The following is a 26,637-nucleotide window of genomic DNA, read 5'->3' as shown; positions in this document are numbered from 1 at the left end:
AGAGTCCCCCAGTACTAAATCCACTCAGGGCCCCAATGCTGGGTATAACAATCACATACTATGTGCTGCACACTCCTAGAACCACCCTATGACGGATTTACTATGACTATCCTTATTTTACAGATAAACTGAGGCATAGAGAGGTTATTAGTAACTTGTCCAAAATCACAGAGAATGAGCACAGCAGCTTGGATTTGAATCCAGCCCATGTGCTTCTGTAGACTGCTGTCCTGGTCCCCAGCTTCTGGGTCCCCTGAGTACCTGCCTAGTCACTGAACTGCCCATCCCTCACCCATTCAGGGAGCTGAGAGGACCAACCACACTCCTGTCCCCTAGCTCTGGCCCCATTGAAATAACCAGACATCCAATAGTCTAGTTTCCTTCCCTTGCAAGAACCTAGGATTTCAGTCCTACAGCTCCCAATTCCCTATCAGGACCCCAGACACCTGATCCCCTGCCCCTCACTTTTTCTTTTTTAAGATTTTATTTATTTGACAGAAAGAGACATAGCAAGAGAGGGAACACAGGCAGGGAGAGTGGGAGGGAGAAGCAGGTTTCCCAGGGAATGTGAGACTCAGTCCCAGGACCCTGGGATCACGACCTGAGCTGAAGGCAGACCAGACGCTTAACGACTGAGCCACCCAAGCACCCCTGTCCCTCACTTTTTACTAGTACCCACACCCTCCAAGAGACCCAAGTATATAGTAATCACATCCCACCCTGATTCAATAATTCAACAATAAGTAATAATAACAGTGAACATTAAGTCCCTGGTACTACACTTCTGTTTAAAACCCTCCAGTGGTTTCTCACTGCCCTTAGAATAAAAGCCAAGCTTCTCCCCTAGTCTTCAAGGGCCCTCTTTAATTTCCCTTCCTACCACTCCCTCCAGCTCCCCCCAATTCCAGCCACACTGGTCCTTCTGTCTGCTCTCCAAACAACCTGAGCTTGTTCTTTCGAACTCCAGCCTCTCATTTCCCCTTCCTCCAGCCCTGAAATGACTCCTGTCCTCAGGTCTCCACTCAGATGTCCCCACCCCACAGAGCCCTTGTCTGATCACCTTGTTTAAAGTAGCTCCCTGCCGCTACTTCCTTCTCACCTCCACTCTGTTTTATTTCCTGCAAAGCACTTAGCACTGCCTCTGAAATTTCTCCACTGCATTGATAGGTTTTCTCTTTAGGGTCCATCAGCCCCTACTAGGAAAGTAGCCTCCATGATAACAGCAGGCATCACATCTGTTTTCTCTCTTATGACCTCCCGGTTCATAATAGATGTTCAATAAATGTTTGATGAAGAAAGGAACGAATGTGTGGCTGCGTTATAGTGTACCGGCATTACCTTATTCATTTCGAGTCAGTATCTGAATTAAGATTACCGCTATTAGTATATTGCCAATATTATCATTTTTTAAGAGATTGTATCTATTTATTTGACAGACAGAGACACAGTGAGAGAGGGAACACATACAGGGGGGGTGGGAAAGGGAGAAGCAGACTTCCCGCTGAGCAGGGAGCCCTATGCCGGGCTTGATTCTAGGACCCTGGATCATGACCTGAGCCAAAGGTAGATACTTAACGACTGAGCCACCCAGGTGCCCCTATTGTCAGTATTTTTAGTATTACAGTATCCATGTATGTTGCAGACGAGGAAAGCAGGGCTCAGAGAGTTGAAATAATCAGTCAAGACTGCCCCCCCCCGCCCCACCGGGCAGGAAATAGTGGCCCTGGCATCAACTTCCACTCCCTGTCCCCTTCCAGAATTTTACATGTTACCATTTTCCATCCCCTGACCCCCATTGTGGGGCGAACTCCCTCCCAGATCTCAACCCACCTCCACGCAGTAGGAATCTGGCCCTTTCTCCTAAACCCCCATTCCTCGAAGTATCCAGTCCTAAGTTCCATCAGGGAAAGCAGACTCAGGCGGGCCAGCTGGGGACAGGACCCAGTCTGGAGTCCTGAAAATCGGGCCCTCCCTCTCCTCGATGCTCGCCCCACCCTGCCGCTTCTCCACTCCCTGGACTCCAAGGACTTCTCATCTCAACGCTGGGAGTGAGCCCCAGAAGATGCCTGTTTGGGGGCAGTGGGTGGTGGCACAGAGAATGAGAAACCCAAGCGCCTAGTCCCTCCCTCTGACTACAGACCTCAGCTGGGTGCGGTGCGAGTGGGTATAAAAGGGTCAGTATTTATTGGGAGGAGCAGAGAGAAAAACCAGGAGAGTGAGAAGAGAGAGAAAGGAGGCATAGGCAGTGAGGACTGGAGAGAGAAAGAAGGAAGAAAGGAGAGAAAGAGATCCTGATTGAAGGGGAGAAGGAGGAAGAGAGCCAGAGGGGAGAGCGAGCGAGGGAGGGAGGAAGGCGGTGAGAGAGGCGGGGGCCTCGAGAGGGTGGAAGGAGGGAGGAGAAGGGCGGGGCGCGGAGGCCCCAGCAAGGGACGAGACTCCAGCTCCGACTTTTTCTGCCGCTCTCGGTAAGTTTTCAGTCCGTTATTCGGACTGGGATTTCTTTATTTACTTGGGAGTGCACTAGTTTGGGAAGGATACCCCCAGGCAGGGAGAGACGCCCTGCTCTCAGACCTCATGGAAATCCTTGTCATTTAAGAAGTGATCTCTTAGCACTTGGGGTGGAGATTCGGGAAGGGGTGGGGCCCGGTAAGGATTCGGGGTTCTCAGCAGAGCCCTCCACTGGTAAACTTCCTTTAGTTTTTCCCCATAGCTGTCCAATCTCTCCTGAGGACCCTTGCCAGAGAACACCCCACATCTGGGGGACGTCTAGGCACCCCCTTTCTGGACACTGATGGGTTCATTTTGTCAAGCCTCCTACTGCCAACCCAGGCCTCCCACCCCCAGCATGGATCTCACCCATTTTTCTTACAAGATGGGGTGGGGTGGGGTGGGGACCTCATGGGCATAGCCAGGGACTGGGGTTTCCCTGTTTCTTGGAGGCAGGGGGTGGGATGAGTCACTGGGTGACTCATTGGGTCCCCCTCCTCCCTACTCCAGGAGAGGAGGTGGGTGACTCAAGGATGCCGCCTGTCTCTGGGGGGAAGCCCCCAGCTTCTGATGAATCTAGAGGGGTGTCTGCTTGAATTTTCACATCCTGGCTCATATGTGCCCAGGATCAGGACTTTGAGGAGACGGGAGGCAACACTGCTCATCCTACTCCCTCCTGGACCCAAGAGTCCATCCCTGGCTTGGTCCAACCTCTGGAGAATTCAGGAGTGCATGCCCCCAGCCTACCCCCACTCAGACCCTGGAGTCCCGGCCCCCAGCCCTCTTCTTCATCACCCCCGGGGAGTCCTGACTCAGACCCCTTCTCCACCAGGATTGGAGCATCTCACCAGCACTTGTGCCAGCCTCTTGAAACAACCATCTCCTGACACCCCCCAGCCCAGGCTTCCACTGCAGCCATGTCTCTCCTCCTGCTGGTGGTCTCTGCCCTTCATATCCTCATTCTCATCCTGCTTTTCGTGGCCACTTTGGACAAGGTAAGCCTACTCCAGCCGGCAGGCATTTTCTCCTGCAGACTCCCACCACACCCCTCTTCTAAAGTCCCTCGGGCCCCACCCCTTTTCTCTAGCATCTTCCCTTCAGAGGTCTGCCTCTGAGGCCTCTACCGTGCCCTTTCCCCTGACTGCTCCCACCCCTTCTTACTAAATCCATGCCTTCCCCAGTCCAATGCCTTCTCAGCCCTACCCACAATTTCCCTGACGCCACCCACTGTCCTCTCCTAATGCTGCCCCTGTTTCTCTGTCCATCCCAGTCCTGGTGGACCCTCCCAGGGAAGGAGTCCCTGAATCTTTGGTATGACTGCACGTGGAACAATGACAACAAAACGTGGGCCTGCAGTAACGTCAGCGAGAATGGTGAGGGGGTTGCGGACCAATCTGCAAAGGGAGGGGTCACCCCAGGTCTCTTCCCGGGACCAAGAACTAGGACCCCTTCAAAGTTTGAGTGGACAGCTCTGGGTCTCAATGCTGAGTGAGTGGGGCTGCATGGTAGGGAGCAATATGCTCTTGTTCTAGAGAGAATGGACTAACCCCCTCCCTCCTTTATGATTCAGAAAGAGGGGAGAGCACATGCTATAGGTTTAAGGAATGGGGGAAGAAAGCTCCCAAGATCCTGTGAAGGTAGGATTATGTTTTCAAAATTCTAAGGAAATGGGACTGGTGTTTGTAATGGATGTCTGGGACCAGTTTGTCCAAGTTCCAAGGCATTGAAGCTGGAACCACATTAGGGTTCTAAAGGGGTGGGGCTAAATCCTTCCAGGGTCCTGAACAAGGTGGGTTGGGGGTATGGTGCTGTTGCATCTGAGTGATAAAGGAGGAGAGCTGTATCCTTCTAAACTTCCAAGAGAAAGAAAATGAAAGATTAAATGCTTTTCCCCTAAGAGTGAAGCAAGAACTTCTGTTCTCACCAGTTCTATTCAGTGTTATACTGGAGTTAGCCAATGCAACTGGGCAAGAAAAAGAAATAAAAGGTATAAAGAGGGGAGAGGAAAAAGCAACAATGTCTCTCTCTTCCCAGTGGACATGTTCATGTAGAAAATCCTAAAGAATCTTGAAAAAAGCTTCTAAAACTGATAAGGGAACTCAGCAAAGTAGTATGAATCAAGGTCAATATAAGTGATATTCACAAGTATCCAAACCTGTATGGCTGTGAACGGGGTAGGACAGTGAACGATGCGCCAGCTGGTGGAGCTGGGACTCTGGACATACTGCGACTTCACCTCTATCTCCTCCTTACTGCAGGCTGGCTGAAGGCAGTTCAGGTCCTCATGGTGCTTTCCCTCATCCTCTGCTGCCTGTCCTTCATCCTGTTCATGTTCCAACTCTACACCATGCGGCGAGGAGGGCTTTTCTATGCCACTGGCCTCTGCCAGCTTTGCACCAGTGAGTACGGGCCCCAGGGAATTGAAGGGAAGTGACAGGGGACTGTCTGGGTGCTGCGGGCCCTGAGAATGGACATCAGGTCAAAGAAAACAATTATCAACAGCCCAAGGACCACCTCGGACTGTCCACCTTGGACAACAGCCCAAGGACCTGCCTTGTCAGGCTACCTCTCTGCCTGGGGACTTTTGGGAGTTGTACTTTTCACTGATTCCGTGTTTTGTGGTATGCATCTCTGAGTCATGTGGAAGCCGACACTTAGAGCTTCAAGGAGCCGGGGCTGGAAAAGGTGGTGTGAGCGAATACTTTAGATCCCAAGGATGGGAGGGAGACAGTTAGCTAAGTAATACTCCAGGAGAGAACTCTGAATCATAATAGCAGTGATTTTGTACAGCGAGCTTCTGTTTCTGGTGGACCTACCGCGTATCAGACACTCCAAGTTCATACACTTTAAAATTTTTTGCCTTCAGGAGCAGAGAGCTAAGTGATCATAGTCATTTTCTAGAATATTCTCTTAGGTTCCTATAAAGTATAAAGTCCCTCTCGTTTTAATTTACTATTTTCGAGCTTGGCTCACAGAAAGGCACTAAAAAATGTTCCTCAAAGGGATGGGTGGATGGATGGATGAATGGGTGGATGAATATTATCTCCCATTTTATGAATGAGTAAAGGGCACCCAGCCAGATCAGCTAAATTGCCCAAGGACCATATGCGGTGGCCTCGTTGCAAGGCTCTGAAGGAGCGAACCACAACTCCCAGAAGGCACCGGCGCTGAGCCCTGGCTCTCCAGCGGCTTCTTTGCCCCGTGGGTTGTTGGGAAATGCAGTCTTCTTGCGGGTACAGCGTGACACCTGGTTCTGGTCTCCCCGCAGGTGTGGCGGTCTTTACCGGAGCCCTGATCTACGCCATTCACGCTGAGGAGATCTTGGCGGAGCGCCCGCCGGGGGGCAGCTTTGGTTACTGCTTCGCCCTCGCTTGGGTGGCCTTCCCCCTTGCCCTGGCCAGTGGCGTCATCTACATCCACCTGCGGAAGCGGGAGTGAGGGCCCCCGCGTCGCCCTGCCGCCACTGCTGGTGCCGGGCCCTCTGTCTCATCCCTGAAGCCCCCGCCCCCGGCCTCCTCCAGAAAATAAAACCGTTTAACCGCTTGCTCCGCCTTTGCCTCCTTCCTTCCTCCCTGCCTCCTCCAGGGACCCAGGCTGCTAAGGCCTGATCTTTCCTGAACCTGGGACAGCACCTCCAGCAGCAGCCTTCAGAAAGTCCAGCTTCAGGCCCCCAGGCCCTTCTAAACCAGGACACAGGAAGCAGGGGTCCCAGCCGCATTCCCCCTTACCTGTGGCCCTGCACTCTCCCGTCTCAGGATTCCTGCAGAGTCTAGACCTCTAGGCACTTGCCGGGAAGAACCAGGCATGTGGGTTTCCTGTCCTCTTTTTCCATGTACAAGGGGGTCTTTCTCTCAACCAGGCAGGGTATGTGTTGTTCTAGATTGTTGGTCTCCACCCCCCGCCCCCCGACCTCTGGGAAGACTTTTCTGTTTCCCGCTTGGAACTCAGACACCTTCCCTCCTTAGAACCCAACCCTCTTCTTTCCCCTCCCCTGCCCAATTCTGCCACTAGTCCATATGACATCTTAGTAAAAATAAGATGGTATCCCCCACCCCACCCCTCCAGGCTGACCTAGCCGGACCAGGACACACGTGGGGTATGGGGAGATGGCTGGATTTTACATTCAACCATGCCCTGGCTGTGTGCCATTGTGCAGTGAACAATTTGCACAACCGCACATGGCTCTCCTTTCTTCCCTGTTCATAAGATCCAGTCTTTGGGGAACCAGGGCCTCTCCTCAGGAACCAAATCTTCTCTCAGATCCTCTTCTGTTACCCACAGCCAGTCTATTTCACCAACTGCGAACCCAGTCTCTTCCTAGGACTACAGCCTTCTCTGCCTAGGTCCCACCCACATGCATCCCTTCTTTCCAAGATTCTGATGCTTTCCTTCTCTTCAACCCCTGCAGCTATCCCACGCATCCACAGCTATTAAACATGATTTATTCCTTTGAGAGAGGGGACAGGGCAGAAGTTGACAGACCAATAAATATTGCACAGGCCACTGGTGGAAGAAAGATCCAGACCGAGGTAGTTTCTGCAGAAAGGGTGAGGAACCTGGGCAGGAAAGGCACCTGAGATTGTTGGGGCCTGAGTGGAAACGAGTCTTGGGAGTGAGGACGGTCTCTGGTTCCTCCTGACCCCCAGTCTTCTGCCTGAAACCAGGCTCTCAAACCCCTTTAGCCTGGACCAGCTGAGCAGCAGCAGACCGGAGAGGCTGCCTGAGGAGCGGCGGCAATTGACGAAAAGATCGGGTTTCCTTTAGAAGTTCTGATTGGTCGCTTCTACGCAGCGACAACTGACAGTGCCCAGCAGCTGTCATTGGCAGTTGGCCAGAGAGCTGGGCTAACCGGCTCCCATTGGCGGTGGCCTGGGGCTCCGCCTTGGTGAACGTGTTGGGCGTTTTGCCCGGAGCGGGCTAAAAAGACGATGATCTATGGCCTCGGGAGGGACAGTTTTAACCAGGGTGCCTGGTGGTTTGTACCACCGAACAGCTGTGATTGGCGGACACTCCTTCTCAGCCCAGCCTTGTTTGGATGTTCACGGCGGGGTGGGACTAAGGGATGGCCTAGAAGCAGAGCCAAAAAGCTTTGACTGGATGTTCGGGGTGGGGGGGGGGGTGCCTAGCAACTGCAGGCTGTCACAACTGCTAGCTTTGTTTAAGAGTGCAGTGTAACGGAAGTGATTGCCTGTAGGCGAGTGAGTTAGGGAGGGGCAAATCGGAGTAGCTTTGATTGACAGCTTACCGTGGGGGTGGTGCTTAGTGCCTCCCCAGGTGGCCGAGTGGGGCTGGGCGGAGGTTTCTCTCAGGGCTGGTCACGGCTGGGTGCCGGCTGTGGGGTTTCGGAGATGACTGTGGACAACAGGTCCAGTTTGGGGAAACCCGGGGGTGGGTACATCCCGATGCTGGGGGTGAGGGCCTGCAGGTGGGCCAGGGCCCGAGTTCCGTTGAAGGCCACGTCACAGCCTGACTGGGCCAAGAGCCAGTGCTCTACCTCGGACTGGAGCCACTGGGAGGTCTCTGCGGGGAGAGAAGCAGGTGTTGTTAGGAGGAGGTAACTGGGACCTAGAAGGACCGGAAGGGACAGCAGGGAGGGCACAGGGCAAGGAACATGCGGGGTCTGGGTTTGGGAGAAGCCCAGGGGTAGGCTTGAGGTTAGCAAGTAAGTGGGACAAGGCCTTGAGGGGGTTGGGGGGGGGGTGCTGTCCAGCTCTGGATCTGTCATCTAGGGACAAGTCAGGGAGGGTCCTGTTGGAAAGGAGACAACCTGAGGCTCACATTGGGAGGGGACAAGAGTCCCTCCTTTGGAAGGAGCGCTAGGGAAGTTGGGACCAAAGGAGGGCGAGCCACTCCAGAAGTCCGATGATCCAAGACCCTTATTCGGGATAAGGTCAGAATAGGGAGGTCACTCCAGCAGGGACCAGGTCCATCAAGATCCGAATCTGGCTTCGGGGGCTGGGAGTGGGAGTCCCATCTGCTGAGGGGCCGTCTTGACCCCGTGGGGACAGGATGGAGTCAGTTCCAGGTGGGGCCAGGTCACTACTGGGCCGCGATGGGATGGGGGCAGAGCAGTAAAGGCCGGGGGCGGGGCAAGGGGCGGACCTCAGGGCAGGACCACCCACCAGGGCCAGGGCCCAGGCTTACCCTCCGGCTGGCCGCGCGCGCCCTGGGGCAGCCGGGCCAGGAAGCTGTGGGCTAGCAGAGCCTCCTTGGCATGTTCGTCCTGCGCGCGCAGGGCCAGGGCGCTGAGCAGCTCCGAGTTGTTGGAAGTGCTGCGGTAGTAGAGCATGTGGGCCAGCTCCAGCGCCTGCACGCTGCGCCGCTGTCCGAACATCTGCGGGCAGGACCACACCGCGGGGTCAGCCGGGCTGCCCGGGGGGCTGGGGGGTAGGGGGAGCGTGGGAGGGGCCGGGACCCCGCGCCCCTACCCATACCACGCCCCCCCCCAGTCACTAAGTGCTGGGATGGTCCTTTCTGCAGCCTCAGCCAGGCGACCGGGGGTGGGAGAGGCGAGAGGAGGGAGGGCGGGAGGTGCTGGGACCCCACGCCCCCACCTATACACTCCCCCTCCCAGTCACTGAGCGCTGGGAGGGTCCTTCCCGCCCTCTGGCGCGCTCTCCTGGGACTTCCTGGGTTCAGGTCTCCAGGAGCAGTGCCCGGGTGTTTGTATTTCTAACACACACACATTCCCGACGCCGCCGCTTCACGGGTTTGCCTATCTAATAGATTTGTTCAAGGATTTCCGGGCGATTAGAGCTTTAGCCTTGGAACTCTGTGACGATGATTTTTTTTTAAAGTCCTTATCTTTTAGACACCTACTCAAGTATTTCCAACGATATGTTTAGGATTGACTCCAAAATAACCCAGTGGTGGGTGCGCAGGGGGTCCTTAGGTGAAAACCGAATGACTGTGGATAATTATACACGCCGGATGCTGACGACTCGGGAGCTCATCACGCGGTTCTATTCCCGCATTTGCTTGAAATTTACCGTAATAGAAAGTTTCAAAGGTTAAATTGTCAAGAGAAGTGTTAACGGGAAATAAATACTCCAAGCTTCGTTGAGGGAAGGAGAATGGGGTAGATAGAATGCGGGGAGGGGCAAGTTTGGGGTCCCTACTAAGGAGCAGTCCCCTTCCCCACCTTTGCCCCTCCTTGGCTGGACCCCTTTCCCCAAACTTGGCATCCCTAAGGAGGGAAAGGAGAGCCCACAGGTGCCCTCCAGGGCTCACACTAAAACTTCCACTCTGATTGCCCCATTCATCCACAAAATGAGTTCAAGCCCACTGGGTCCCCAAGCCGGCGAGGGCAGGGGGGGGGGGGGGAAGAGTCCCAACTCTGTCCCCTACCCTCTGTGAGCCCTTGGCTGAGACCTAAGTCCTTTGTAGGGGGCACTGTCAGTCAAATGAGGTTCCAGAAGTTTATGAGACACCTGGCACTGCGCCAGACCCATAACAAGAATTTTGACATTAGCTACTATGGAATATTCAACCGCACTTCAGGCTAGGTGCCGTCTTTTAAAGGCACGTACTGTCTGCCGCCCATCTTACACGGGGACCCAAGGTGAAATGCCTCTGAAGTCCTCAGAGTCGTGGAAATGGCTCAAATGACCAGCCCAGGACCAATGACAAGGCTGTGCGCAACCCTGCTCTCCCTTGTTGCAAGCCCTGCTCAGGCAGTGTCTGTCCCTGTGTGGGAATGAATGGCCATCTCAGCGGGGGGTGGGGGGGTGGGGGGTGGAGAACTGCGTGTGTTAGGGACCCTCCAGGATGAACCACACCCTGGGTTTGCTGTCTTTCTGCTGAGCTTATGCCGGTGAATTCCCAGGCCGGTCATGCTCTGTGGCATGGAGATGACACCAGACCTCTCTCCCTGGAGAGGACAGAGCAGCTGCCACCCGGGTGTTCCCTTTAATCCTCACCGTGGCCCCTCACCGCCCCCCAGCCTACCAGTTCCCCCTCTCTTGTGCTCCAGATCTGGGGTGGCCTCGCCATCTGCCCAGTCCCAGGCCAGACCCCTGGCAGCATCCTCGTTCCCTCCTTGGCAGACTGTCGGTCCCTAGCCCTGTTCTCCTGCCTGACTCTCTCAGCCCTATCCCCTCTGCAAACTGCCTTGTGCATGGCCTCCTCCCGCCTGCCCCTGCCCTTTCCAGTTTGTCTCCTCAGGGCCTCAGAGCTGACCCTGCTCCTTCCCCGCTCACATCCCTGCCATGGCTTCCCAGTGCCCTCAGAGAGTCCATGCTCCCTGGCCTGATGCTAAGGCCCTGCGTGGCCCAGCCCCTGAAGATTTCTTCTGCTCTCAATGCGTCTCCTGTTGATGAGCCAATTCAGCCCAAACATTATCCTGAGCTGCCCTCTCTCTCAGGCCTCCAGGCCTCAGAGCAAGCCAAGTCACCCCTGGTCTGTTCTTAGAAAACATTCACTGCCTCATCCTCAAGGTTCAGGGTGGACATTGTGTCCCACAGAGGAGCAGTGTCATCGGGCTCCTGCAGTGATCACTGTGACCTCTGTCAGGCATGCTAGCAGTCTGTCCATGCGTCTGTACCCACACTGGGAAGGGTTCCTGAAGCCTCCAAGCAGAGGGTAAAGGGTGAGCGGGGGGTGGCCAGCCCAATGGGGTGAAAGGACATCTCAGTCCTTGGTCCTTGGTTGGGAACAGCATTGCAAAGGGGAGAAGAGTGCAGCGAAGCTGTAGAGCGCGGAACAGGAGGGGGTGTGAGCACTATGTTTTGGGGGAGCTGAAGCATACGACTGTGCTGGGTGAGGCTGGGGAAATAGGGTTTCTGGGGCCAGGCTATGAGCAAGGAGCAGGGCCAGCTCTGGGGCCCCTGGGGATGGGCTGGAGAGCTGGGACGGGACCGACTGGGGAGGCTGGGAAGACCTGCGTTATGGCCAGGACAGAGGGAACAAGATGGGTGCAGAATAGGGGCAGTGAGGCCAGGCTGGGGACTGACAAACAGGGGGGTAGGGCAAGGGCCATCTCCAGGGGTCTAGCAAGTAACTGGGGGGACAGGGCCCTCTACAGATGAGAACCACAACCAGAAGTGGGTGTGGGGAGCTGCTGCTGGAGGGGAGGGCAATGTGCCCACATGGGGCTGTTCTGGACTTGGCCTGCTCCAGGCTGAGCATGGAGCCCCGATCTAAGAGATGACAGAGGGCTACCTGTGCAAACCACAGAAACGGATGAGCTTTTGGTTTGGCGGGGGAAGCGGCTCGCAGGGGAAGAAAGAGGGACATGCACAAGGCCGCAAAATCAGCTCCCAGGCATCTGATCTGAGACCAGTCCTTAGAAGGGGGTTTGGGGGAAAAGGATCCTGGGCACAGGGGATGAGGTGTCCGTGGGAAGGGTGTAGGGACATCCAGGAGTTTGCACCAGAGACAGATACCTGGGAGACACTGACACACAGGAGGGGACAAGAGTGTGCAGCTGGAGGGAGGCTCAGAGGGCCCACATTTAAGGACTGGAGTTTAGCCCAGAGCATGGGAAAACATTCAATGGGGATGCACTAATTAACTAGGGAACTGGGTTTTAACATGGACCCTGCAGAGCCCGAGAGGCTCCACAGCCCCCTGGAGCCTCAGGGAGGTGGGATGCATGGTGCACCTAGGGCTGAGCCTCTGGGTCCCCTTCCAGACCAGTGGACACTCCTCACCAGCCTCCCTGCCGCTGGGCTCACAGCCCCACCCCCTCTGTGGTGGCTCCACTCCCTCTGGGCTCGAAACTCTGTTGTGGCACTGTGGCACTTTATCCACGAGCTGCCCTGTGGATAAAGCCCGGGGTCCCTATTCTAGCATTCAAGGCCCTTGCCACCCTCTGGGGCCTCACTTCACCCTGTACCCTGGATTCCAGCCCTGTGAGAACCCTCAAGCTGTACTCGTTCAGTCCCTTCCCCACTGGGTTCAATCCTCCCTCTTGCAAAGCTTCCCTTAGATCCCACCTGACCCCTAGTCCTCAGCGGGAGTTGCTATCACCCCACAACCCCCTACACCCCACCCTGGCCCTTCACCCTCTCAGCCAGCCCAGCCTGGCTATTATCTGTAGGCTTTATTACCAGTCCTCCTAAGACCCCGCTGGGATGGCTATAAACAGCTTGAAAAGCAATAGACCAGCGAGTGAATAATCAAGTACAATGGATGCCATACACCAGTCCACACTCCTGGGGCCGGTGCCAGCCCTGGTGAGAATCGGTAAAAGGCAACCCCCCTGGGCCGACTCAGCCTCAGGTCAGCACGCATGGCGCAAGTCAGCTTTCAGCCCCCAGCCCTCCCCTCGGCCTCGAATCCTTGGATGGTGAACAACCTGCGCAACTGTATGAAGCAGCCATGCGTTCATATGTAGCGGAATCAGGAAGAGAGTGTGGTAAAAATAGTTTCCTTGGCCCCAGTCCCAAAGTTTCCAATCAGTCCGTTTGAGCTGGAGCTCAGGAGGCCACATTTATAAAACTGGTCCCCTAGTGATAATGCCACCCCGCCAGGATGAGGAAGCCCGGACTCAGAGAACAATAGCCCAGTTAGTAATAATAATCATCAGAACAGCAAACTTATATGGTACATTTTGTACTATATGTCAGGCTCTGTTCTCAGCATCACCTGTGTCTTCATTCATCCAAACCCCCAACAACCCTGAGAATCAGGTTCTTGTCATCCCCACTCCCCAGATGCGGGAGCTGAAACCCAGAGAGGTTAAGCAATCTGCTCAAGGTCCCATAGCTGGGAGATGGAAGAGCCAGATTCAAACTCAGTGTTGCTCAGGACAACCCTACAAGGCAGGTCTCACTCCTGTCTCCGTTTTCTAGGTGAGGAAACTGAAGCCCCGAGATGTTAAGAGGAAGGTTGCATAGAGTACAGAGGATCGAGAAGGACGAGATGGAGGGAATGTGGGAATGACAAAGTAAAGGAGGGAAGGAAGGAAGCACAGCAGGGGGCAGGAATGCATGAAAGAAGCAGAAACACAGGGCGGCCCAGCTTCTGGAGCAGGGGGAGGCAGGGACCGCATAGGCACGCCAGTGGCCGGCCACTCACCTTGGATGCCCGTAGGCCCATGAAGATGGCAAAGAGGAGCAGCAGCAGGGAGGTGGCCATCTTGAGGTCCGTGAGCACCACCATGCCCACATTGACGAAGAATGCCAGGCCCGAGACGAAAAGCGTTAGGTTGAGCAGCGCGCGCTGCGTGGTGGACGTGCGGACCTTCAGCTCCGGGAGCAGCTGCTCTAGGCCCTCTAGGGGTGTGTCCTTGAAGCTCTTCAGTACCAGGTGCCCCCGCTTGGTACGGGCGGCCACCACCACCCGCTTGAAATACCTCCTGCCAGACAGAGGGGGTATGGGGGAGGCAGGGTGGTCAGATCACTCTGGGGGAGCACCCTCTGACCCCCTGCCCCGAATACCCAGGACACTCTCTAGCTCTGGAGTCACACACTCAGCATAAAGGCTGCTTAATGGGGACGGGAGGAAACTCAGAAAGAAGACCAGTGTCCAACAACAGGGCATCAGTGAAAATAACACAATCCCCTGTCATTGGACACATAGATGGCTTCCAGCTTTAGGTACTTCGTGAATGGGGAACTGAATGCCGATCTTTTCATTAGTTCTTTTCCTTTCTTTCTTTTTTTTTTTTTTAAAGATTTTCTTTATTCATTTGAGACAGAGAGATACACAGAGAGAGAGGGAGCAGGAGAAAGGGGAGAGGCAGAGGGAGAGGGGGAAGCAGGCTCTCCGCTGAGTCAAGAGCCCTACTTGGGGCTCGATCCCAGGATCTGGAGATCATGACCTGGAGCCGAAGGCAGATGCTTAACCGACTGAGCCACCCAGGTGCCCCTTGGTTATTTTTCAAACTCAAATCCTACTTTCCATTTCGGGTGTCTGCGAGGTGCCAGGGAGCGCTATTCAGCTCTGGAGAGGGAGCCAAATGAGTCGGTCTCCGCCTTTGTGGGGCTTCTAGTCCAATGTGAGAGACAATAATTAAACACACAGTCTGCAAGTATAAATATCTCCTTGGAATAGATTCCTGGAAGTGGAATTACTAAGGGGTATATAGGGATAAGAGGGTTGGTTTTTTGTTTTTTGGGGTTTTTTGTGTTTTCTTTTTTTTTTTTGTCTTTAGATTTTTTGTTTTGGTTTGGTTTTTTGGATTCATGACCATATTTGATAAACTGACTTCCAGAAAGGCTGGGTTATTTACAGGCCCAAGAGATCTGCCTCTCCTCACCCTGCTCTGTATTAGAGCAGTTTCTGTTTAAAATATAATGTTCACCAGAATCCTGGCTGCGCCATTTTTAAAAAAATGTGGCCTTCTCTTTCTGAGCCTCAGCCGTCCTCATTTGGAAAATGGGAGAAGTGTCCCTACCCTTCCTCTTCCCTGGGCACTGTAGTTCTTACTTTCCCTAGGGGAAAAAAGGACAGCATTTGGATGATCTCCCCACCCCTTTCTTGACTTCCCCTCCCAGGTCCCGATACCCAAATCCAGACACTGACCTGTCAGTCCCCTCTCGACTCTAACCTTGCTCCCTTTCTCTGCAGCTGGGGAACAAGGGCCGCCTCACCTCTCTGCGGGGGGTGACCTGCTGAAGAAGCCACGTTTGGAGCCCACGCTGGACTTACGGGGCATCTGCCCAACTCGCTGGCCCAGGGCCCAGAACTGCATGTAGATATACTGATCCAAATTTATTGTCACCTGACAAGGGGGACAAAGGAAGCAGAGGCAGCTGAGCATGGGCAAGGGTGAGAGCGTAGGCTACTAGAATTAGATGCCCCTCCCCTCAATGATTTCCACTCCTCTCCCAGGCTTATCATCATCTGGGATGGGTCTAGACAGGATGGCCATGTACAGTTGCTCATGTTGTATACTGCACAAGGGCATACTATCTAAGATGGCATCATTTACCTCAAAGTCATTTTTATTACCACATTTCCGAGAATCTAAAATAACACTGATTTTAAGATACTCCATTTTTTTAATTGAATAAATATGACATGCAACACTGTAAGCTTAAGGTATACAGCATGTTACTTTGACACATTTATATATTGCAATAATTGTGAACTGGATATTCCACTATTTTATGAAGCAACTGAAGGAGAATTATATTGTCAGTTAAAACTATGCCACACTACCACTTATAAGTCATATCCCAATTTCAGACAAAATATGGCTCTGGAAAAAAAAAAGTGTATCCTAAAAATCACTAAATGGGGGACTTTGGAATTTTACAATTTTTATTTTAATTTTGTTGACTTTAAGGATGAGCGTTTTGTATTATTTATTATTACAGCTTTCTGGAAGATGATGATAAAGGCTCTAGTCCTAGGAAGATCCATATATTATGATACTTTTCCAACAGATGGCAGTGCCGTGACTGGGAAAGAGGTACTGCATTCTAATTCACCAAAAATGCTGTGGGCTCACACCCTGTGTTCAGGGCAACTCCCAGCAGCCTCTGCCTCCCAAAGGCTCCATGCTGCCCCAAGGCTTCCTGGAAGTTCTGGGTCTCCCCTAGAAGACAGGCACCTGGACCTCATCCTGAGGGTGATGGACCACCAGAGCGTAGGCTAGGGTGTCCTCCGAGAGCGGGGAGAAGTTGGCCTGGGCCAGCAGGGGCTCCAGAGCCCGGAGCACCTCCTGCTCATTGGACAGACGCTGGGGGTCTGTCAGCGAAGGCTGGTCGAGGGTCTCCCTGTCGGGGTTGATGGGGTCATACAACGCCTGAGAAGAGAGTCAGAGAGAAGAAAAATGGGCTAGGGCACAGCATGAGGGATGGTTCCCGGCCCACCCTTTAGGGGATGGGGTGCCCCAGGGCTTGTGCTGGGCTCTCTCCCCTTCTCTCTCCTCGCGCTTACCTTCAGTAGCCTCATTACTCCCATCCCTTTAAACACCGCTCTACAAATCTGTGTCTCTCCGGGCAACTTCACATCTCTAGCCCGGACCCGTCCTCCAAGTTTCCAGACCTGATACCCAGTTCCGGGACATGAGCATCTGTCCCCAGTAACAGAGGGGAAGAGGGATGCAAGGATGCAGAGGGAGAATATGTTTCCCAGTCTCTCCGGAGGCTAGATGTGGCCAGAAGGCAGGTCTCATCCACGGACCGTGAACAGAAAGGCTGCAAAAGGTCCGACTTCCCCCTCACTTCTCGCTCCCCTACATCTCCACTCTTTTCCTTCAACTGCTGGCTGAAAACACGGCTTTGCCCCCGGCTTAGTTTTGACCACACAGATGGAGACAGCATTCTAAGGAATGCCACAGCAACACGAAGGAAGGACCCTGGGTCCTAGAATAATAACCTCATTTGGAACCCTGGCCCACTTGTCACCGGAGAGTGAAGGGGGAGAGAAATAATCCCCCACTTCCTTTTTTGTTTTTTTGTTTTTTGTTTTCAAGATTTTATTTATTTGACAGAGAAAGAGTGAGAGAGGGAACACAAGCAGCAGGAGTAGGAAAGGGAGAAGCAGGTTCCCACTGAGCAAGGAGCCCAATGCAGGGCCTGATCCCAGGACCCCAGGATCATGACCTGAGCCAAAGGGAGACACTTAATGACTGGACCACCCAGGCGTCCCCTTCTATTTCCTTTAAGATTTTTTTTAACTTATTTATTTGAGAGAGAATGAGAGAGAGCACAAGGGCAGGGAGGGTCAGAGGGAGAAACAGACTCCCAGCTGAGCAGGGAGCCCGATGTGGGATTTGATCCCAACACTCCAGGATCATGACCTGAGCCAAAGGCAGTCGCTTAACCAACTGAGCCACCTAGGCATCCCTCTCTGCTTCCTTTAAACCACTGTGTCATGGGGTCTGCTTGTTATAGCAGATAAGCCTTTATACTGACTAAAGCAAACTCTCCAGTTGACATCCCTTGTGGGACGTCAGTTGCCTCAAATGCAGCATGTCCAGCCACAGGTCATGTCCTTCTACCCCCATCTTCCAATAAATTTGAGTTTCTTCTCCCAGACCTCTTCCTCTGGCAACCAGCCCTGGCCTCCACCCCAAGCATCAGACAGTCATAGTCAATGATCTCTTCCGTACCTCTCATTGGAAACGGCATCTCACAGCTAACCCAGCCAGAGGAGAGTGCCTCATTTCTTCCTTCCCCTCCACCAGCCTTCTCTCTAAAGGAAATAGTACTGGGATGCCTGGGTGGTTCAGTGGGTTAAGCTGCTGCCTTTGGCTCAGGTCATGATCCCAGGGTCCTGGGATCGAATCCCACATTGGGCTCCTTGCTCGGCAGGGAGCCTGTCTCTCTCTGCCTCTGCCTTCCTCTCTGCCTGCGTGTGTGCTTTCTCCCTCTCTCTTTCTGACAAATAAATAAATAAATAAAGTCTTTTAAAATAAATAAATAAAGGAAATAGTACTACCCAAATCTACAGACGCTCTGATCAGATGTTTTGGAGGCACCCCTGATCCCTTCCTTCTCTTCACCACCCTCTCCAACCCTTTAGCAAGTTCACAGGCTAGACCCTTGAGTTGCCCTTGAATCCATCTGCCCCCTCCCCCATCTCCATGGCCACCTTTTCCTCCTGCCCCAACAACTGCATTGGGCTTCTGTTCTTCCTGCTTCTTTGCTCACCACTTCCAAACCGCTCTCCTCAAAGAGCTTATTCAGACTAGAAACAGATCCCGCAACCTCTCCCCTCCAACCCCCCGCAGTGGCATAAATGCCAGAACTTGTCCACCACCTCCAAGGTCCCCCCCAAACTGGCCTCTGCTCTGCCCATTTCATTTTATATACCCACAACCCCCTCCTCCCCTGCCCACAAGAAAAGAAAAAATGCTGACTCAGTGAATGAATGCAAGAGGGAGTTTCTGGGTACCTAGGCTCTTTGCTGGTTTCAGGATGACTTGTGACTTGTCCCAGACTATATAGTGAACCTCATGGAGGGATCATTGGTCCAGAAGCCCAGTACCCTGTGTGTCTCAGGACAGGTAGCCCTAAGGAACAACTTGTCTAGGCCAGGTGTGATTTTGAATTAGTGGAAGGAAAGAGGTACTCCAAGTGGGAAGAACACCCGGGCAGAAGTTTGGAGGCAGGGAGGCCCGGGGCCATGGAAACCACTGAGCAGGGGGACAGGACAGCTAGGACAGCTGAGCCTCAGCAAGTCCCCTTCCAAGTGAACTCCCATGGCTAGGGCGTGCTGCCCGAGGACAGGACTCTGGCCCAACGCTGGGGCCTGTGCCAGAAGCCCTTCAGGTCCCACAGGCCAAGTTCTCGGACTCACAGAGTGACCTTGAGAAATTCCACTGCCAGGACTGAGCCGCAGTTTGAGGGGGAGGGAAGCTCATAGCCAGAGGAGAGAGAAATCTGCATTCATCAAGCATCCACTGAGAGCCAAATTCTCTTCTGGACTCCTCCCATCCATCTCCACCCACGGCTCCGGGCCAGAAACCTGGATGTCACAGGTGACCCCTGGATGTCACAGGTGACCCCTGCTACTCCCTTCCCCCACGCAATGAGCCCTGCTGGCTCTACCTCCAAAACAGATCACCACTTTGCACCACCCCCCTCGCCCTACCCCATCCACACCCCCATCTGCTCCTCCTGCCTGGAGGAGTCCAACAGCCTTCTCAATGGTCTCCCCACATCCCCTCACCCCACTCCCAACAATCTGCTTTCTACACAGCAGCCAAGATTCTATCAAACCATAACAACAACAGTAATAAATGATAGTGCACATTTATATAGAACTTTCTACACACCAGAGACTGCTTGAAGCAGGTTGTTCTCACCATGTGACAAGGTACTATTGTTACCTTCATTTACAGAGATGGGAACTGAGGCACAGAGAGGTTAAGTAACTGCACAAGGTCACAGCAAAGAAGTGTTATATCAGGAATTACACTTCTAACTACGTCGATCTCCTGCTAAAATCATTCCAAGGCTCCTACTGCCCTCAGAAAATAGGATCATGCTCTGTACTGTGTCCTGCAAGGCCTCAGAGGACCTAACACCACAATCCCCCTTGGTGGCTCAACACCAGCCACACTGGTGTAAGTTCCTCCAGGCACAGGGACATTGTACATGCTGTTAAAAGACTCTCCCTGCCCCCCTCCCTGTCCACTACTTAAGTCCTATTCTTCTACAACATTCCAGTTCCCTTATCACTCTCAAAGAGCCATTCTTCGCTCCTTAGGCTGAGCAGAGCTGCCCTGTGAGGTTGGGCAGATTGGGCACTGCACAAATGTGCCAGATCTAATGAGCACCATTTTAGATGCAGTAGACATATACATTTATCCTGTCACTCTTTCAGATGAAAATAAAGAATGTAGAGTAACACCATCCAACAGAACTGCTGACAATGACAGAAACATCAAGATCTGCACCATCCAATAGCCTGGTCACAGGTGGCTACTGAGCCCTTGAAATGGGGTGAATACAATGGAAGAACAGAATTTCACAATTTTATTTAATTGCAATGATCTCAAATTTAAACACAGCCGCATGTGGATAGCAACTACCATATTATGCAGCACCAGTCAAGAGAAAGGAGTGCATTTCACCAATTTGCACACGGACTTCGGTACAGAAACCAAGGTCAGCTTTGCTATCTGCTGCTATGAACCATGCCCAGTGAGTTCACTGTCTGAATTTATCCACTCATCGAGGAGAGCACCTGACTTCCACCTGTCCGCACCACTCAAGTTCAGCTCCTTGAGGGCAAGGTACATGCATGAATTTGCTGCTGACGTTCCTGAGCCCCAATCAACGCTTGCCGGCAGACGTCCAAATGGGCCTCCTGACACCTGCACGCGGGCATCTGATGGGCTCCTCTCAAACCCACTGCCTCCCAAACTGGAGTCTTGAAACTCCTCAGACCTGCTTCTCCTGCCACCTTACCTGGCTCAGAAGAGGCCAAGTCCGTCCAACTCCTCTATTTCTCACACACTGAACCCACTGGCAAATCTTGGTGGCCCCACATTCAAAACAGATCCAGAATCTGATCATTTCTCATCACTACCCCCTACCACCCCCCTCTCGCCCCAGGTCTGAGCTACCCTTACACCCTGGACTGTGGCAGTGGCCTGGGCACTGGTCCCCCTATACACATCCTCCAGACCCAACCCAGTCTGTTCCCCAGGCAGCCACCTGAGGGCACCTGTTGTCATTGAAGCCAGCTCCCATCCCTCTGCTCAGAGCCCTCTGGTGGCTTCCACCTCACTCAGAGTCAAAGCAAAGTGCTCACCAAGAACCTCTGCAGAATCTGGGCCCCAGCCCCAGCCTGCTCTCATTTCTGGCCCTCTTCCCCAGATTCTTTGCTGTTCCTCCTGCACACCATGCACACTCCTGCCACAGGGCCTTTGCGCTTACCATTCCCACAGATCTCTTGGCTCACTCTTGCCTCCTTCAGGTCTCTGCTCAAATGTCATCCTCTCTGTGAGGCCTTCCCTGACTATTCTACCTAAAATTGCAAAATATTCCTGCTTGCTTTTTCTTCTTAATTAGGTTACCAGATTTAGAAAAAAAAAATTAAATTAAATTAAATTAAATTAAATTAAATGCAGTACACCAACTTAGATTTGATTTCCAGATCAACAATTAACAATTTTATATTTGAGGACTGTATTATATAGGACATAATTCTACTGCAAAAGAAAAAAGTTATTCATAGCTTATCTGAAATTCAAATTTAACTGGGTGGAGAGGGTTGAACTGTATCCTCCAAAAATTCACATTTCTTTGGAACCTCAAAATATGACCTCATTCAGAAATAGGGTCTTTGCCGGTCTAATTAGGTAAGAATCCCAGGATGAGATCATCCTGGATTAGGGAGGGCCTAAATCCAATGAGCATGTCCTTTATAAGAAACAGAAAAGGACAAGCGGAGTCACAAAGAAGGTGATGTGAAGACAGGAGACAGAGGTTGGACTGTTGTTGTCTACAAGCTGAGGAAGGCCAAGGATAGCAGCCTGGGTGGCTCAGCCGGTTGAGCATCAGACTCTTGGTTTCCACTTGGGTCGTGATCTGGGGGTCGTCAGTTCGACCCCCACATCAGACTCTAAGCTGAGAGTCGCGCCTGCTTGGCTCTCTCTCTCCCTCTGTCCCTCCCCCTGCTCGCTTTCTCTCTCAAATAAATAAATCTTTAAAATATGTACATACATACCCACTGAATGAATTCAAGGATGAATAAGGGAAAGGAAGTGCAGAGAGAGGTCACCTGTCAAGGTCACTGTTGGGCTGATAAACAACATAGCCAGCTCTCTGCCTGCCCAGGGGTGGCTTCCTCAGGGGACTTAGGTCATCAGGAAAAGGTCCCCCATGGTGTCCACGTGTCTCTGTTCCCACCCTTCCCTTCCCCTCTTAGTGTCACAGTTTAAAATCTCCTACCTCTTGGCACCTGGGTGGCTCAGTGGGATAAAGCCTCTGCCTTCAGCTCAGGTCATGAACCCAGGGTCCTGGGAGGGAGCCCTGCATTGGCTCTCTGCTTGGTGGGGAGCCTGCTCCCCCGCCCCCCGCCTGCTTCTCTGCCTACTTGTGATCTCAGTCTGTAAAATAAATAAAATCTTTAAAAAAAAAAAAAAATCTCCTGCCGCAGTGGTAATATGCATCTTCATTTTACATGTGTTCTGTGTTTCCATATATTTAACTGTTTATAGAATAAGATAATTTTCTAAAAAAGTTAAAAAAAAAAAAAACTGCCTCTCACGGACCCCAGGCTAGGGCTCGGAGGCAGCTAGACCTGGCTGCAGATCCTGGCTCGGCCAGGCCCTCCCAGAGCCTCCGTGTCTGCATCTGTAAATGGGGCTGATGGCAGCTGCCCCTCGATGCCATAGAAAGAGGTCCGTGAGCCTGACCAGGAGTGCGTGCTCAGTGGCAGGGGGCTGTTGTCACTGCCCCTCAAAGCACAGAGGGGACATGTCAGGGCAGTGTGCAGTAAGGGTGGGCTCAACACGCCTGGGTAGTCCAAACCCTGCACATTCCAGAGGACTGCCCCTGGCCTTGGCTCCTGGGTTACTTCTAAGGCCTTGGAAATGTTTGCTTGCTAAGAGGATCTGGGTTTCCCCGGGGCCTTGGGCCACAGCAGCCAGTCTATGCTAACAGTGTGATTCATGGTAGGGGACTTGGCTACAGAGGAGCAGTTTCATGGCCCTGGAGGGTGACTGAGTAGCTAAGGCCAGCCAAGCCAGCACTGACCAACCCTCAGTAACCATCCTGGATCCCAGCTGGGGCGCCTGGCTGGCTCGGTCACTGGAGCATGCAACTCTCGATCTCGGGGCTGGGGTTCGAGCCTCACACTGGGTGCAGAAGTTACTTAAAAATAAAATCTTAAAAAAAAAAATCCTGGACTCCAGGGCTCAGGTGAATTTCCCTGGCGGGCCAATGTACTCCATACACGCTATCCCACCTTGCTGGTGAGAGAACTAATTGTCATCTTGTAAGACACTTCTGGGAGAGATGGCGTGGCCTCTTTGGAACCCCACCCCAGGGCCTTTTTCCTTTGCTGATTTTGTTCGCTATCCTTTTGTTGTAATAAACTATTACTGTGAGCCTAACAGCTTTTCTGAGCTCAGTGAGTCACACAGAGAAAATCACTGAGGCCCATCACTGTCTCAGGGACCCCTCCCCACCGCCACCCCCCACCAGGGGGAGGATGTGAGAATGTGGCTTGATGACATCACCCTTCCCTGGGGTTCCACTTCTCTGTCTAGCTGCTCTTTGGCTGTCCCCCTCACCGGGTCCAGTTCCACTTCCTGATCTCAAGGCTGGCATGTCCCAGGGCTCCACTAATCCCCCTATTGATCTCATCAGCAAAATCTAAATGCTCCCAGGGGATGCTGCTCAGCCCAGACCCCTCCCATGACCTCCGGAGCCCCCATTTGGGTCCATCTTTCCATCTGGCTGTCTTATAGGCATCTCAGATCCCTAAGTGCAAAACGGAGCTCGCGTCATCCCTGCAGATCTGCCTCCCACCCCCGCTCTGTCCTCTGCATCTTGGTAAATGGCAGCTCCATTCTTCCAAGGGAGCGGGCCCAAACGGCTGGAGGCCCCCCCTGGCTTCTTCCTCTCCCTCACCGCCTGCCTGCCCAGCCAAACGCTGATGCCATCCCACCATTACCAGCATCTGACCACTTTTCCCCACTTCCACAGCTATTACCCTTGCTGGGGCTGCCATTATCCCTTACCTGGACAAACATAATTGACTCTGAATAGATCTCCCTGCCTCCGATAGTCTGTTCCAGAAGGATCCCGTTAGCACCTAAATCAGCACATGTCCCTCCTCTGCTCAGAGCCCTCCCGTGGCTTCCAGATCACCTAAGGAAACAATTTACCCCCAACCCTTCTCTGCCTTCATCTTCTGCCGGCTCTCCCTCCCTCACTGCCCCCCAGCCACAGGGCTCCCTGCCTTGTTCTCCCAACTCTCTGTGCCCCAGGACATTTGTATCTGCTTTTCTGCCTAGAATACTGCCTAGAATATCTGCCTAGAATACTTCCTGCTGCCTGCCACCAGACATCTATAGGGCTCTCTTTCTGTGTCTCCACCCAGGTCTTCACTCAACTGTCACCTCCTCAAAGAAGGCTTCCCTGACCACCCTAGTCTAAAACAGGCCCTCATGTCATCCTTCCCTATCCCACTACTCTGCTTCATTGTTCTTCACAGCACTTATGGCTCTGGGCCATCCCATTTCATATTCATTCATTCATTCATTCATTCATTCATTCATTGTCTCCCCAACCAGAATTTCAGTTCCACAGGGACGTGGCTTCATCTGTCTGCTCACTGATGCTTAGAGCAGGGCTGGGTTCCAAAGAGAGACTCAGAGGATTCTTACTGAATGAACAGATAAGCAAACAGGCACACCAAGGATGGTGCCAGGGGCCTGGTCCTCACCTGCAGCCGGGCCAGGATGTGGTGGTAGTGGAACAGGGTGCAGAAGTCCACGTGGGCCGCAAAATCGGCTAAAGCTGCCTTCTCCTTGGGGCTGGAGTGGAATTCCTATTACCTCAGGAGGCAAAACTTCTCGTTAGGTTTCTTTCCCCTTTCCTCTCGGGGTGGGATTTCTTTCTCTGGCAGTCCATATGATCTGGGTTTTAATTTAAAGATTTTGTTTTGCTTGGGGGAGGGGGAGCAGCCAATTTTACTGACCAAGAAACTGAGACAGCCCGGTGTAGTGGAAAACAGACAGCAGAAAGAGCTAGAAGGTCAAGTTCCCGCTTTGACACTCACTTGCTGACATTGACACAGTGATGGTGTACCAGCTGCAGCTCGCTGGTCTATCACCCTCCAGAGGCTGCACAGGGCTGGATGGAATTATATTTAAACCCCCATTTTTCAGAAGGGGAAACTGAGGCTCAGTGGAAGTCACTCACTGAGGGCCACAGTGTTTGTAGGAAAAGAAGCTGAGACTCTGATCGGGGCCCGTGACTCCAGAACACACATATTTAACCACTTCTTTATGCTTCCTACCTCCGTGCTCTAGATGAATGTCTTCACCTCCCTGAGCCTGTTCCCTCATCAGCAACAGAGGACCACACCCTCTTTTTGAGAGAGCGATGGTGAGAATGAGATGCAGTTCCATGTCCCTGTACACATAGTGTTTGTGTGTGTTGATACCTACGTGTGTGCTTGTGAATAAAGTCTAGCATTGACCTTAGTACATACAGAGGTATTCAATAAATTATTTTTAAATAAATGAATGATAATCCTCACTAATGACAAGTAGGATGATGAGAGTAGGGTAAGAGCTTAGCTCTGGAGCTGGGCCCTCAGTGCAGCAGGTGCCTAATGCCTCACTAGAGATCATAGTCCTTACCCTGCTCTGGAGTCAGGCCACTTTGGTTCTAACCTGGGCCACAACATCATCACCTTGATAAGTCACTTTCTCTCCTCACCTGTTTCAGTCACCTCAGTTGTAAAATAGGGACCATGGTAGTCTCTCTCTTACTGGGTTGTTCTGATGACTCAACAAGATGTGGAAAATGCTTAGCACTGTGCCATACAGTAAGAGCTCAAACAGTGTGATAATAATTATGATGATGTTTTCACTAGTATAATAATTATTATTACATGGTAGTAATAGTAATGATGAGGATGATTATTATACCCATTTTGCAGAGGGAAAACCCATGCCCCAGAGAGGGCTTGCTCAAGGCCCTAGAACAAGGGAGAGTCCGGAATTGCTTCTACATCAGCACCTCACAGGTCTGTCCCTGAACGCCTACCCGGGAGAATAAAGGGAACGGAACTACAACTCCCAGGAGGCTCCAGGACAGCCCTCTATGGCACGAAGGGCTGTGCCACCGCGATGCCTGCCGGGAGCCGTAGTCCCCAGGCTCTCGGACCCGGGACGGGCGGTACCTGTGTCAGGAGGCGGAGCAGCTGCTCCTTGGAGAAAGGGATGAACCGCTCGCGGTACTGCTGTGCCCAGTCGCGGGGCTCCGTGGGGTTCCACATCTTGCGGTACTCCCCCATCTTGGCCGCCAGCGACGACAGGGCCCGGGGGGGCCCGAGGAGCGTAGGCAACAGGGACCATACTCGGACCCTGGATCCCCAGACCCCCCGGGTCACATGCAGCATGGCCAGACCCTTTCCCCGGAGCCTGAACAAGGGAAATGAACAGGGGTCAAAGGTCATCTAGAGGAACCGTACCCTCCCACCTCCAGGGGCCGTCCCTTCCCCAGGCAGGGCGCAGAGCCCAACTGCTCGTCTGGCAGCGCGTCTTGCCTGTGCCCTCCCACATTGCTCCTGTGGCCCCGAACTGCAGGCAGGGGTCAGAAGTCTTGAGTCCTGGGGCGTTTTAAGGGCCCAGAGACCCTATAGTGGTACAACGGGTTTCTGCGGGGTCTAGGCAGCAGGTGGATCTTAGGAGCATAGGAGATGCTCGGAAATGCTACATAGGGGGTGTAGGGCGGCCCTCCCCCGGCCATGCAATCCTCCGCCCTCTCCCTCACCTTAGCCAACGCTCGACTGTCATTGAGCCTCCTGCGCATGTGTAGGAAGGCGTCCTGGGTCCCCCAGTTTCTGCTTCAGCCTGCAGTAAGACGCATGCGCAAAGCCTGGGTCATCTAAAGCCGTCCATCTTTCCCCTAACGCCCTGTCTCAACTGCGCGTGCGCAATCTGCCGGCCTTTCTTCTCTCGCCCTGTTTGAGTGCGGCGCGTGCGCAGCGGAAGTGTCTCCTTGGCGGCGAGCTTCAAAGGGAAGGGGGCGGAGCGGGCGCGAGACTCGGAGGAGAACT

The 26,637-nt window shown here is 53.0% G+C and overlaps 2 protein-coding genes across 6 annotated transcripts; one reads left to right on the top strand and one right to left on the bottom strand.

Annotated features, from left to right (window-relative positions):
- The first annotated feature begins 1,931 nt into the window (after nt 1–1,931).
- EMP3 (epithelial membrane protein 3 (MAM blood group)) lies at nt 1,932–6,031 on the top strand. 2 transcript variants are annotated; one of them, XM_082710542.1, is made up of 5 exons: nt 1,932–2,174; nt 3,320–3,482; nt 3,758–3,860; nt 4,746–4,886; nt 5,756–6,031. In XM_082710542.1, exons 2-5 carry the CDS (start codon nt 3,405–3,407, stop codon nt 5,923–5,925), a joined length of 492 nt encoding a protein of 163 aa, XP_082566668.1. In that variant the 5' UTR covers nt 1,932–2,174; nt 3,320–3,404; the 3' UTR covers nt 5,926–6,031. The 2 variants fall into 2 exon arrangements, with proteins under 2 accessions (XP_082566668.1, XP_082566667.1); XM_082710541.1 differs by having other exon boundaries at nt 2,014–2,465.
- An 881-nt stretch (nt 6,032–6,912) lies between these two features.
- Nucleotides 6,913–26,517, bottom strand: TMEM143 (transmembrane protein 143). Of its 4 annotated transcripts, XM_082710500.1 has the most exons (8): nt 26,352–26,457; nt 25,759–25,999; nt 24,292–24,396; nt 15,989–16,183; nt 15,024–15,154; nt 13,507–13,786; nt 8,632–8,821; nt 6,913–8,007 (listed from the first exon to the last, which is right to left on the bottom strand). In XM_082710500.1, the coding sequence occupies exons 1-8, from the start codon at nt 26,372–26,374 to the stop codon at nt 7,793–7,795; spliced, it is 1,380 nt and encodes a 459-aa protein (XP_082566626.1). In that variant the 5' UTR covers nt 26,375–26,457; the 3' UTR covers nt 6,913–7,792. The 4 variants fall into 4 exon arrangements, with proteins under 4 accessions (XP_082566626.1, XP_082566628.1, XP_082566627.1 ...); XM_082710502.1 differs by lacking the exon at nt 25,759–25,999 and having other exon boundaries at nt 26,352–26,517; XM_082710501.1 differs by lacking the exon at nt 15,989–16,183.
- Nucleotides 26,518–26,637: the final 120 nt, after the last annotated feature.

Source organism: Mustela nivalis (genome assembly GCF_964662115.1).
Source record: "Mustela nivalis genome assembly, chromosome: 18".
NCBI lineage: Eukaryota > Metazoa > Chordata > Mammalia > Carnivora > Mustelidae > Mustela > Mustela nivalis.
Note: the sequence above shows the minus strand (reverse complement) of the source record. Positions and strands in the feature narration are given on the sequence as shown.

Excerpts from the sequence above, each read along its gene's own strand:
- TMEM143 (XM_082710499.1), bottom strand. The coding sequence starts at position 26,034 with ATGACCTTTGACCCCTGTTCATTTCCCTTGTTCAGGCTCCGGGGAAAG. Across the intron at positions 24,397-25,758 it reads TGCTCCGCCTCCTGACACAG|GAATTCCACTCCAGCCCCAA; the intron begins GTACCGCCCGTC and ends CTGAGGTAATAG. Across the intron at positions 15,155-15,988 it reads ACCCTCAGGATGAGGTCCAG|GTGACAATAAATTTGGATCA; the intron begins GTGCCTGTCTTC and ends CCCCCTTGTCAG.
- EMP3 (XM_082710542.1), top strand. The coding sequence starts at position 3,405 with ATGTCTCTCCTCCTGCTGGTGGTCTCTGCCCTTCATATCCTCATTCTC. Across the intron at positions 3,483-3,757 it reads TCGTGGCCACTTTGGACAAG|TCCTGGTGGACCCTCCCAGG; the intron begins GTAAGCCTACTC and ends TGTCCATCCCAG. Across the intron at positions 3,861-4,745 it reads CAGTAACGTCAGCGAGAATG|GCTGGCTGAAGGCAGTTCAG; the intron begins GTGAGGGGGTTG and ends TCCTTACTGCAG.